Source organism: Carlito syrichta, unplaced genomic scaffold (assembly GCF_000164805.1).
Source record: "Carlito syrichta isolate Samal-C Ts95f unplaced genomic scaffold, Tarsius_syrichta-2.0.1 Scaffold171337, whole genome shotgun sequence".
NCBI classification, from domain to species: domain Eukaryota; kingdom Metazoa; phylum Chordata; class Mammalia; order Primates; family Tarsiidae; genus Carlito; species Carlito syrichta.
In genome coordinates this window covers 41,790-54,915 of record NW_007115433.1, presented here as the reverse complement: position 1 = coordinate 54,915, position 13,126 = coordinate 41,790, and the positions used below count along the sequence as shown (strand labels likewise).

The 13,126-nt window shown below is 46.3% G+C and overlaps 1 protein-coding gene and 1 long non-coding RNA gene across 2 annotated transcripts; one reads left to right on the top strand and one right to left on the bottom strand.

The window, feature by feature from the left end:
• Nucleotides 1-6,785, bottom strand: LOC103252805. The gene is made up of 4 exons (XR_503813.1): nt 6,728-6,785; nt 5,940-6,092; nt 4,220-4,371; nt 1-74 (listed from the first exon to the last, which is right to left on the bottom strand). It is a non-coding gene; the product is annotated as an uncharacterized LOC103252805 (long non-coding RNA).
• A 740-nt stretch (nt 6,786-7,525) lies between these two features.
• On the top strand, nt 7,526-10,698 carry PIGW (phosphatidylinositol glycan anchor biosynthesis class W). The gene is made up of 2 exons (XM_008051398.2): nt 7,526-7,584; nt 8,968-10,698. The coding sequence occupies exon 2, from the start codon at nt 8,976-8,978 to the stop codon at nt 10,485-10,487; it is 1,512 nt and encodes a 503-aa protein (XP_008049589.1). The 5' UTR covers nt 7,526-7,584; nt 8,968-8,975; the 3' UTR covers nt 10,488-10,698.
• The last annotated feature ends 2,428 nt before the right edge of the window (nt 10,699-13,126 follow it).

The following is a 13,126-nucleotide window of genomic DNA, read 5'->3' as shown; positions in this document are numbered from 1 at the left end:
CCCAGGAACTCCTGCAGGTCTTCTCTGAGGGTTTGCCTGCCTTGGGCATCAGAGCCCGGATTGTGGCCACTGACCTGGAAGAGAATAACATGAGGGCCATGAGAGCTGGACTCAGACCAGTTGGCAGACACATAAGGATGGGAGCCTGTATAGCAGAAAGGGGACAGATCTCTAGTGCCATACTAGAGGATGGGCAAGGAGGGTATGGTTCCACCACTTACTAGCCCTGTGAGCCTGAGTAAGTTATTAACCTGAGTCACAGCTTCTTTATTTGTAAACAAAGGGAAACGAACTCAACTCTCAGAACTATTAGGAAGAAAAGTAAGACAAGATATACAATGCATTTAGTCAGTGCCCTGGCAGAGTATAGTCTCAAAAAATGCTATCTGCTCTGCCAAGAACTCCAGCCCTGTCAGCTTCCAAGCTACTAGTTTTACTGGGCGTGACAGGGCCCAAAGAGGGGCTGCTATGAGGTACTGCAGAGAAAAAGAACCATGAGCTTGGCCTTTTTGGAAAGAGACCATTCAGCTTATAAAAAAAACAGCTGTCCCTTCCCAGAGAGGCACCCCCATGTTTTCATTACCTGCCTCTCAGAGCTTAAATTTAGGCTGGCTAATAAACTGGTTCCCCTCACCCTGGGTTTACTTGAGAGAAAGCTTGGTTCAGAAGGTTGTTTGAGGTCAAGAATGGGCACCTAGGGAACAGGCCCCTTCTCCTTCATCCTTACCCATCCTCCTTTTTTCTTTTTCTTTTTAGAGACAGGGTCTTGTTCTGTCACCTGGCCCGGAGTGCAGTGGCACAATCATAGCTCACTGCAGCCTCAAACTCCTGGGCTCAAGCAACCCTCTTGCCTTAGCCTCCCAAACAGCTGGGGATACAGGTGCACACCACCATGCCCTCCCTTGTCCATTCTTGATGCCAACACATTCCACGTTTCATCTTTCCACTCCCTCCCATAGTCACATTCCTCCTATCTTTCTTGGGAATACAGGAAAGATGGGATGGGAATAAAAGACAGGCATCTGGCTGAAATGTGCTTTTGAAAGAAGAAGTCTGGAACATGATGTGTGAATTTTCAATGAGAATGGTGAGTCTAAAAGTTCAGACCCCTAGGGGAAACAAGCGATGGTGGTAAGTTTCATCTGAATTTCTTCCAAAGATGTTGCCTATTCTCTGAACTGTGGGCCCACCATAATATACATGGCAGGTTCCTGGCCTCCAGGATAAGTGCTAAGGTCAAAGCAAGGCTAATCCATGCAAATCCCTCTGCTCTAGAGAAGAAAAAAAAAACACTCAAAAATCACAATTGATGAACAGCTCTGATACAATGAGAGAGACACCTGAAGATAGTAATCAGGAGACTAGACTTGCTAAATTGCCTGAGTTTGAATCCTGATTTTACCACTTACTAGCAGTATAATCTTATGTACATTTCTTAATCTCTTTGTGCCTTAATTTTCCTTATTTGTTACCTGTAACCCCAGTTACTCAGGAGGCTGAGGTAGGAGGATCACTTGAGCCTACAAGTTTGAGGCTGCAGTGAGCTATGATTATGCCACTGCATTCTAGCATGGGTGACAAAGCAAGAGTTAGTCTCTAAAATAGAGACACATAGCCGGGCTCGGTGGCTCAGCCTGTAATCCTGCGATTTGGGAGGCTGAGGTGAGTGGATTGCCTGAGCCCGCAGGTTCGAGACCCGCCTGGGAAACTTGGCGAGACCTCATCTCTACAATAAATCAAAAAATAAGCCAGGTGTGGTAGTGCATGCCTGTAATTCCGGCTACTCGGAAGGCTGAGGCAGAAGGATCGCTGGAGCCCAGCAGGTCGATAAAATAAAATAAAAGACATATAAGCACATGAAGAATTTAGGGGGTATCTGGAATATGCCAATAGAAGTTAGCTATTCTTCTTCTGAAAGTGGCTCTACCATTTAGGCAATAATATGTGAAGGGTCTTAAAACTATGTATGTCCCTTAAGCCTGCAGTTATGATCCTCAAAAATGATCCTATGTAAGAGTGTCAGTGTTATAAAGTCATTTAAAATTGTAAAAGACAATACTGTAAGAAAAGAATTGGCAGCTGTGGGAAACTGGCAGGGGAGGGAGGGGTACACCTCATCAACAAGGGTACCTGCATAATGAACATTTGTATACCTAACCCTGAATTGTACCCAACTTTAAAATAAAATAAAATAAAAAATAAAGTTGTAAAAGAATTGCAAACAACCCCAAAGTCTAAATAATAGATTGCTTAAATTATTGTACATCTATACAATGTTTTTGAAAAAAGGCAGGTTACTAAAAAGTGTAATATCTTTAAATGTTTGAAAAATATATATTTAGGGGAAAAATTAATGATATTCTCAAAATGTTGGTTTCCTCTAGGTAGTATGATTATGGATCTTAATATTCTTTTTGCTTATTTGTATTTTCCAAATTTCTGATAATGAATGTGACTTTGAATAAGCCATTTAACCTCTTGAAACCTTATCTCCAAAATGGGGCTATAATAGCACTGTGTATACAATGCTGTATCTTTCTCATGGTGCATGGTACTTAGCATAGTGCCACCATATAACAAGGGCTCAACACAGAGCAGCTGCTAGTGTGGTTATGGTGAACATCACAGCTTTTTAAAATAAGAATAAAGCAAGTTAAAAATAAGCAATAAAAAAGCCCAGAGCAGATAACTGGCTTGTCTGTTTCTCTCCAGGCTTCATGCCTATTTCATGAGCAATATGGCTGGAAGGTCAAGCAGCAGTGTCTATTGTGGCTCCATTTAGGCTGGCCTGCCCCACACCTGGTTATCTTGTTGAGTCTCAGGCATTTACCTACCTAGGATCTCCATTAGACTGAGAGCTCCTTGGGGGCAACACTCGTCTTCAACATCTGTCTCAGTCCACTGCCTGGCAATACTTAGTGAACTAAAAACTCAGCAAATATGCATTGGGACTTCTCTGAACCAGGAGTTGCCCATGAAGGATGATATAGGTATGAAACAGAGCTCCACAGCAAAGGGTGATTTGGAATCCTACAGGCCTTTTCAGAGAGGCAGAGACCTGGAGTAAGGGCATAGTTCAAGCACTCCATGATCTATTCATTCTGTGAATAGACCTATAGATATCCCTTATGTAGATCTATCCTTCCGTATTTCCACACAAATTATCCACCACATCTCTACACAGACTGACTTCTCTGCCTGGACTGCTTATTTTCCTTCTTCACTTGGTTAATTCCTTCTTATTCTTTAAGGTTCAGCTTCAAGGAACACATCCTCTTGGGAAGCCCCAGGTGGCCAGGCGTGGTGGCTCAAACCTATAATCCCAGTACTGGGAGGCCAAGATGAGAGGACTGCCTGAGCTCAGGGGTTCAAGACCAACCTAGGCACCAGCCTTGTCTCTACAATAAATCAAAAAAAATAAGCTGGATGTGGTAGTGCATGCCTGTAGTTCCAGCTACTTGGAAGGCTAAGGTGGAAGGATCACCTGAGCCCAGCAGGTCGAGGCTGCAGTGGCAGTGAGCATGCCACTGCACTGCAGCTTGGGTGACAGCATGAGACTCCAACTCAAAAAAAAAAAACCCCCAGGCTTCTATTGAGCCTCAATAATTCAGATGACAGAAACATCTCTCAAGACTCCCTCTTAGCTGGGCTCGGTGGCTCAGCCTGTAATCCCGTGACTTTGGGAGGCTGCGGTGAGTGGATTGCCTGAGCCTGCGGGTTCGAGACCTGCCTGGGCAGCGAGACCTCATCTCTACAATAAATCAAAAAATCAGCCAGGTGTGGTAGCGCACGCCTGTAATTCCTGCTACTTGGAAGGCTGAGGTGGAAGGATCGCCGGAGCCCAGCAGGTGGAGGCTGCGGTGGCCGGGAGCGGCCACTGCACTCCAGTCTGGGAGACAGAGTGAGACTCCAACTCAAAAAGAAAGACTCCCTCTTTAGGGTCCTCAAAGTGACCTAAGGATTCCCTTGCTCATCCCGCTTTACCCTCCCAAGGTAAAGAGCTAAAAAAACAAACAAACAAACAAAAAAACCACAAGAGAGATTCAAATGAGACATCACAAAGAGTGTCTTGATGATGGGTAAAGGGCACTGGGGTGATTATCAGAAGACAGAAACGAGAAACCTTAAAGGAGTCCTTCCCTTCCTTCCAGGAAAGTGCAAGCAAAAGAAGGTACCGCAAGTGTTTGAGGGCCTGGGTTATCTAAGGTTGAAGTTTTACCTGCTGAAGCATTCTCCTTCAATGTGGTCAGCCAGGGTTCTGGGTCACAGGAACAAGGAGTACCATCCACCTGGTCATGAGGCCATGGGCTGGGAAATGGCTTCAGCAAAGGACTCACGGCTGGAGAAATCCAAGACGCGTCACTCCAAAGCCTGTGGTATGAGAGAGAACACAAGGACTACATACAGGTGAGGCGTTTCCAGGGTGACTCACTCCTATTCCTCCCATCAAGAAGAAGAAACCAAAATTAGAACCAGGGCAGGTCTGGGCACAGAGTGAGTTTGTCCTTTCCCTGCCAACTAGGAAGGAGAAGAAACCTTTATGAGCCTCCAGAGGCTCCCCGGGCCAGTTTTATTACATGGTTAGGGTTAGGGATGGGCTGCAAATCTTCTGGGTCACTATGCTGGGGAGGATAAAAAAGACACTTGGAGAGACAGAGAAATCTTGTGCCTTATCCTCTACACCAGACAGAAATATCTATTTCAGAGTAGCCATTAGTTGGTGGGAAGGGGAGACTGGAGTCAACTCTTTGATGCTCCAGAAAAGCTGCTGCGTGGTAACAAAATCATACGTCAGTCATTCACCTATGACCTTGGGTAAGCTACATCACATACCTCAATACTTCACCTTGAAAATGGGGACAGTAGGGGAGAAGCAGAAAATAAATAAATAAAATGGGGACAGTTAAATCTGCCTCACAAGGAGTGGTTATGAAGGTCAGTGAAGTCATAGTTTGAAAACACTGTGCAAAATGCAAATATGAATATTCCCTCAGAGGGTGAATATTGTCAGCACTACAACCAGGGGTTGATAATCCATTTGGGAGCACTAATCAGGTGGAACCATCCAGTGTCACCTTCAAGAAAGTGAGGACTTCAGGGAAGGAGAATCCATCTGAGGAGGGAGTATTGTGAGGTTGGGCCTAGACCAATCTCTGAAGAATGTGACCCTCAGACCTGGAACTTGCCAGACCTCCCCTACCAACGAGAGATGAGGGTGAGGGGTGCCTATAATGGATTAACCCTGGTGGAAACTTTTTCAAGGCTCTGAATACATCTAATCTTTAAGAACCAAGGATAGGCCAGAAACAGTGGTTCACACCTATAATCCCAGCACTTTGGGAGGTCGAGGTAAGAGGACTCCCTGAGCTCACAGGTTTGAGGCCAGCCTGGGCACTTGGCAAGACCTCATCTCTACAGCAAATCAAAAAATTAGCCGGGCGTGGTGGCGCATGCCTGTAGTTCCAGCTACTTGGAAGGCTGAGGTGGAAGGATCGCCTGAGCCCATCAGGTTGAGGTTGCGGTGGCCGTAAGTGTGCCACTACACTCCAGCCTGGGTGATAGAGTGAGACTCCAACTCCAAAAAAAAAAAAAGAACTGAAGGATAGGGACTTCCATGGAAGCTGGAAAAAGGACAATTCAGAAAGGGACATCAGGGACTGTGTTGGGACACATTCACTCTGTACACTGACTGTTTCCCATCCAAGTCCCTGCAGAGGAATCCAGAGACTCAAGAACGAAGCTTCCTTCAGTAGAAGCTCATTGTGAGGGACAGGTGCAGAGGCAAAGCACAACAGGTTGTGGGGTTAGAATCCAAAGCTCACAGCCCCCCTCAAGTAGATCACAAGAGCTTGCTAAGACATATTGTTTCCTCATTTGCAAAATAGAATAATTATATCGAGACCTCACAGCGGCAAGTTAAGGATGAAATGAGCTAATACCTGTGAGAGCACTTTGCAATGTTGGTTATTACAATGCAGGGTCTGCTCCCAGCTGGAGTCAAGTAAGATTAAGGCAGTTTTCTCCAGTTCTCCCAGCTCCTGCTCGTCAGTTTCGCGGTTACCAGCCAAGAATTTCTGGAAAGGGCGTGACCACTGCGGGCAGAAGGCAGATGGTAATAAGCACATGGAACACTAAGTCAAGGCAAGTGGAAACCCGATCACCAGTTCCTCCTCCTCCTCAGCTTCAGGTTCTTCCTAGACACGCAAAGGGTATACAGATGCCTAGAAGGGCCAGGTAAGGGCCCTGGGAAGCCAACTGTCCCCCCTCCAGATTCCCAGCAGGAATCGGTGACTCTCGGTCTGGGCCACGTGCCCGCCACGCCCGGGATTGGGATGGCGCTCCGGAAGCACCTGGCACGGAGAGAGTACGTCCTTCCCAGGAAGGTGGATACGACCCAGCCAAGGGCACAGCTGCCCTGACGCCTCCCGGGGCCAGCCGCCCCCACCCCCAAGGCCCCAGGGCAGGGCGAGGAGTTGAGTGGAGCACCCCCCCCACTTGGGGCCGCCCCCTGCCGACCAGGTGAAAAGTGATCAAGAAAGGTCCTTTCTTGTTCTAAGTAAGGACCAAGAGCTGGGCTACCTCCTCATGAGACACGAAAGGGTCAAAAAGAAAATGGAAGAGAGAAGGGGGAACGACGCTCTGGAATGGGGAGCGCTGCGGTCCAAACGCGTTCCAGCCCCCTCGGGATCGCAAAGGGCTTCAGACGTAGGCTCGAGGTGGCACTCACCGGTCCCACGACCCGAGGCGCTGAGCGTGCGGCCCCCGCCCGGCCAGACTGGAAAGACAGGAGCACCGGGTGAGATGGCGGGAAGAGCCCCGGGAGGGGAGGGGAGGGGAGGGCAGAGGAAGGGGCGGGAGCGAGCGGGAGAGAGGGCGGGAGCGAGCGGGAGAGAGAGCAAGTTGGAACCGCTGAAGTGCGCCAGTGGCGGCGGCTGGGGTGGAGTAGTAGCGCGGGCTGGCTCCTCCCCCAGGGCGGGGCGCGCACGCCTGCGCACGTGGCTCGCCCCGGACGTGGGCACCGGGCTTGCGAGTTCCATCCTGGGCTTGCCGGCTCCGCCCCGGGCGAGATGCCGAGACCCTGGGGCGAGATTAGGGTGAGACGATGACCCCCGCGTCCTGGGGATAAGCGCGGAAGCCCGGCTCGCTGGGCCTCCGGGCTCTCCCGGGCCCGTGGGGCCTTTCAGTGGAGGTCGCCGCAGCCGCCTCGTGCGCAGGTTCCTGAGACCCAGTCACCCTGCCCCAACCAAGCCGTGAGGTCTGACTGCCGTTGTGGGGCACGTGACGCCGTTTCCTTCCCAGGCGCTTCTCTCATGGTCCGGCTCACGACCGCGGCCCGAGAGGATCAGCGCGCGCGAGCCCGAAGCAGAGGAGGACGACCGGGGCAGCCCGCGAGACACTGGGACCGGCGCTGGCCCGGGCGGGGGCGCGCGATAACTGTCGCCCGGAAGAGCAGGCTGCGCGGCCGGAAGCGCCGCTAAGGAGGCGGAAGCGCCTGGCTTCCCCGTGGACCGGCGGATGCAGCGGGATCCGGGCGGCATACGCTACCCGATGCCGGGGTCGCCTACTCCACTTGGAGCTCGTGAGGTATAAGGGCAGGGCGCAGCCGGTACGGGTTATCACCATGTTGCCCAGAGTGGTCTCGAACTCCTGACCTTAAGCTATCCTACCACCTTGGCTTCCTAAAGTGCTGGGATTACGACGTGAGCCACCGCGCCCAGTTTGAGCTTTTATTTTTAAAGGCCAACTGTTTTGGGTTAGTTATCGTGGGGTATTGTTGCGGATCTCACTTGGGCCATAATGCACGCGTGCATACATTTACTTACTCAGTGTGGTTCACGTTTGACCCAACAAACGTGTCCTTTTTGTGCCAGTTTTCAGACACTAGCATTGGCAGAGGTGTTTTATATTCTTTTAAAAAAAAAATTGGTGGTGGTGTGCATCTGTAGTTCCAGTATTTGGAAGGCTGAGGTGAAAGGATCGCCTGAGCCCGGCAGGTTGGGGCTATGGTGGCCGTGAGCGAGTCACTGCACTCTGTTGCCAAAAAAAAAAAGTAGCTAACGCTAGTATGTGCTATACCCATTCTACCTGTCTCCACCTTAAACTGCAAACGCAGCTGCCTGTAAGTAAGGGAAGGAGCAGCCCGGGCCTCCGGAAATCACTGCAGGGCCCACATTTGCACTAGGGCCCTGCAGTAGGTTTAGAGAGACTGTGACCGGGCGCTGTGGCTCACGCCTGTAATCCCAGCACTTTGGGAGGCAGAGGCAAGAGGATTACCTGAGCCCAAGGGTTCGAGACCAGCCAACATGGCGAGGCCTCGTCTCTACAATAAATCAAAAAATGAGCCTGGCATGGTGGCGCATGCCTGTGGTTCCAGCTACTTGGAAGGCTGAGGAGGAAAGATCGCCTGAGCCCAGAAGGCCGAGGCTGCAGTGGATCTGAGCATGTCACTGCACTCCAACCTGGGCGACAGAGTGAGACTCCTACTCAAAAAAAAAAAAAAAAAAAAAAAAGGCTCTGAACTGAAACCAAAGCCCTCAACTTCAAAGTGTACTTACAGCTCCCCCACACCTCATTAAAATCATTCATAAGGTGCAGTTTTCATTAGATAATCCTCATGACATATACTGTGCTCTATAATAGAAATTCCTATCCGACTGGTGCCATTCTTAGGGTTTATATCCCAAATTCACTTTCTGAATCTCTCTTATAGTGAGGCTACTTTTGTAGCCAGTAATTTCATACTGCTTGTGTAACGTTCCTGTCCTAATGCATCAGTGTTAGGCTTCTTGCCACAATCCTGGGAAGAGGAATCACGAGTCCTAGATTCTGCCCCTAACTTGAAGTCATTAGCCCTAAGATTCTGCTCTGATTCTAGGAATAAGAGTAAAATTAAGTCAGGGACATATATATGCCAGTTCCTCAAGAATGTTCCTTTTCACAGATCCCTTTTTGCTTTTGTCTTCACAGGAAGAATAATGTCTCAAAAGCAGATGAAGGAAGCTTTTGTCAGTAACCTCAATGGAACCACTGTGCTAGAAATCACCCAGGGATTGTGCTTTCCTGCATTCTGTATCCTGTGCAGAGGGTTCCTGATCGTTTTCTCACAACATTTGTGTTCTTTTTCACACACCTGGAAAACTAGATTCTTCATTGACTTTGTTGTCCTAGTAGTTCCTCTGGTGACCACTTTAACCATTTTGGCTTCATTTATATTCCTTGAGCTTCTCACAGTAATTATTGTTGGGGCAGGGCTGTTCTATCAAATATACCAAAGGAGGACTTGCTATGCCAGAGTGCCTGTCCAGAAAATCCTTGAAGAATTCTTGAAAGTCAGTCTAGAATCAGAATACGTTCCAGCTATCTCTAGTTTCCGTGTAATTATCAGTGTATTTACTGCTATTGCTATTTTGGCTGTGGACTTCCCTCTTTTTCCCAGAAGATTTGCCAAAACAGAGCTCTATGGGACAGGAGCAATGGATTTTGGAGTAGGTGGCTTTGTTTTTGGATCTGCAATGGTTGGTCTAGAGGTCAGGAGAAGAAAATACATAGAAGGGTCCAGATTTGATTATTTTGCAAAGTCATTGTACTCTGTTTGGCCACTAGTTTTCCTAGGAATTGGAAGATTAGTCATTATAAAATCCATAGGATATCAGGAACATGTAACTGAGTATGGAGTTCACTGGAACTTTTTCTTTACCATGATAGTTGTGAAATTGATAACATCATTGCTTTTGATTATTTTTCCACTAAATAAATCCTGGATTGTAGCTCTCGGCATTATTGTATCATACCAGCTAGCACTGGACTTTACCCCACTGAAGAGGTTAATTTTGTATGGCACTGATGGTAGTGGCACAAGGGTTGGTCTATTAAATGCCAACCGAGAAGGAATAATCTCTACCTTGGGGTATGTGGTAATACACATGGCTGGTGTGCAAACAGGTTTATATGTGTCTAAGAACAGATCACATATCAAAGACTTGATGAAAGTAGTGTGTTTTCTTCTACTGGCAGCTATTAGCCTCTTCATATCTCTTTACATAGTTCAAGTAAATGTAGAGGCAGTATCTCGAAGAATGGCCAATTTAGCCTTTTGTATTTGGATAGTTGCTTCTAGCCTAATCCTCCTTAGTAGTTTATTACTGGGTGATATAATTTTGAGTTTTGCCAAATTTCTAATTAAAGGAGCTTTAGTGCCTTGTTCCTGGAAACTTATCCAGTCACCTGTTACAAATAAAAAGCATTCAGAATCTTTAGTGCCTGAAGCTATAAAAAAGGAACCCAGTCTTTGTTTAATCACAGCTCTAAACAGAAAACAGTTAATGTTTTTCTTGCTGTCAAATATAACAACTGGCCTGATCAACCTGATGGTAGATACATTACACAGCAGTACCTTATGGGCCTTATTTGTGCTCAATCTCTATATGTTTACCAACTGTTTAATTATATATGTGTTGTATTTGCAAGATAAGATTACAAAATTTTAATGATGAATGGGGTAGGATGTATCTGTATTTGAGCAGTAGTATTTCAATGGGATGGAATAAATTAAATGCAAAGAAAATATGCTTTTGGCAACCCTGCGTTAACTATATTATAAAGTTTTTTTGTTTTTGTTTTTTTTGAGTTGGAGTCTCACTCTGTTGCCCAGGCTGGAGTGCAGTCTCATACTCACAGCCACCCCAGCATCAACCTGCTGGGCTCTGGCAATCCTCCCGCCTCAGCCTTCCAAGTAGCTGGAACTATAGGTGCACGCTACCATGCCCAGCTAATTTTTGATTTATTGTAGAGATGAGGTCTCAGCAAGTTGCCCAGACTTATCTCAAACCCGTGGGCTCAGGCAGTCCACTCACCTCGGCCTCCCAAAGTGCTGGGATTACAGGCTGAGCCACCAAGCCTGACTAAAGTTAAAATTTCAATCCTCTATAACAGTAGTGATGCTTAATATTTTAAATATCTCAACACTAAATAAAATGAACCAATAAAGAAACAAAGCCTTGTGACTTGTTAGAATTTTTTAAATGTCAGTATTTTAAAGAAACTACAGTTTTGACACTGGAAGACTGGAGGGTAGGAAGGAAGATTTTTACTTTCTACCTTAGTATCACCTTATGTCATTCTATTTTTTATTGTATATTTCTATAATAATTACATTAAATGAAATATTTACATTAAAATGTTTCAATGTGAATTGTCAGTACTTTACTGCTCAACTTTAATTTTTTAATAAAATCTAGAAATAAGAATCAAGTGTTTAAAGTCAAATACTCATATACCACAAAGCCAGAGTTAAATGCTCCAAAGAATAGACTGAACTATATGATGTAGCTTACACACATAATAATTATGAGAAAATAAAGTTGTGCTTTGGGACTAATGTAAAAAAAACCATGGCTATATTAATGTTTAACATGTTACTGTCTAGGATCATTTAAAAACCCTAAGCTAGCTGGTTACAGTAGCTCATGCCTATAATTCCAGCACTTTGGGAGGCAGAGGCAAGAGGATTGCCTGAGCTCACAGGTTCGAGACCACCCTGGGCAACATGGCAAGACGTCTTCTTTACAATAAAAAAAATACCCGGGCATGGTAGTGCATGCCTGTAGTTCCAGCTACTTGGAAGGCTGAGGTGGAAGGATTACCTGAGCATGCCACTGCACTCCAGCCTGGGTGACAGACCCCAACTCAAAAAAAAAAACAAAAACAAACCCTAAGTGGACCTCTGAGCCTGTTGCTGTTGACAATTCTAAAATTTTTATTTTAGAGACACGAGCCTGATGTTTTGCCTAGAATAGCACAGTGGCCTGATTCTTGTTCACTGCAGCCACAAACTCCTGGGCTCATCTGATCATGCCTCTGCCTCCAGAGTATCTGAAGCTACACATGCACACAACACCCTGATAATTTTTTAAAGTTTTTTTGTAGAGATGGGGGTTGGGGGGGGGCTTCACTTTGTTGGCCAAGCTGGTCTCGGACTCCTGGCATCAAGAGATCCTCTTGCTTTGGCCTCTCAAAGTACTGGGATTACAGGTGTGAGCTACCACATCAGGCCAAAATCTAAGATTTTTAAAACCCACAAAATTCTTAGTTTCCAATTCAGTGTTCAATGCATTTCACTTGAAGTGGGCAAATCAATTTAAATTTGCCTTTAGTTCTGTTTTCAAGTAGAAATTTGACTATTGCAGAAATAGCTAGAGGTCAGAATGTTTAACTTAATTTGATATTTGGTAAACAATCTGGATTATTTGTGTAGTGCACAGCAGGTGGAGCATCCTCTGATATTGTGGATTTGCTGTTTTAATTAGTTGCCTCCAAATTAGTTAGAAATATATCTTATTCCCTAATTTGTTAAATATGACTATTGTACTAATTAGCTTACATCAATTTATTAGATTGATGGCCAGTTTAGCATTTATGTGGTACTTTGTATTTGCTAACTACAACCACTTACATTTGGAAGGCTGGGCACAGTGACTCATGCCTGTAATCCCAGCACTTTGGGAGGCCAAGGCAGGAGGATTGCCTGAGCTCAGGGATTCCAGACCAGCCTGGGAGACATAGAGAGACCTCCAAAAATCAAAACAATTAGCTGGCCGTACTGGTATGCACCTGTAGTCCGAGCTACTCATGAGGCTAGGGTGGCAGGATTGCCTGAGCCTAGGAGATAGAGGCTGCTGTAAGCCATGATTGTGCCACTGCACTCCAGCCTGGGTGATGGTTGAGACCCTGACTCCAAAAAAAAAAAATTACATTAAAAATTTACCTATTATTGAAAGCAATTTTCCCTCTAGAGAAATCAGTATATTGGGATCAGGCACATGCCTGTATATTCACAGTTGGTTATTCAAATAATAATTGAACTGTATAATCAGTATTATACAGGTTTTTCTTTGTTTTTGTTTTTTTTGAGTTGGAGTCTCACTCTGTCCCCCAGACTGGAGTGCACTGGCCGCTCCCAGCCACCGCAGCCTCGACCTGCTGGGCTCCAGCAATCCTTCCGCCTCAGCCTTCCAAGTATTTGGAACTACAGGCGCGCACTACCACGCCCGGCTCATTTTTTAATTTGTTGTAGAGATGAGGTCTCGCCAAGTTGCCTAGATGGGTCTCGAACCCGCGGGCTCAGGCA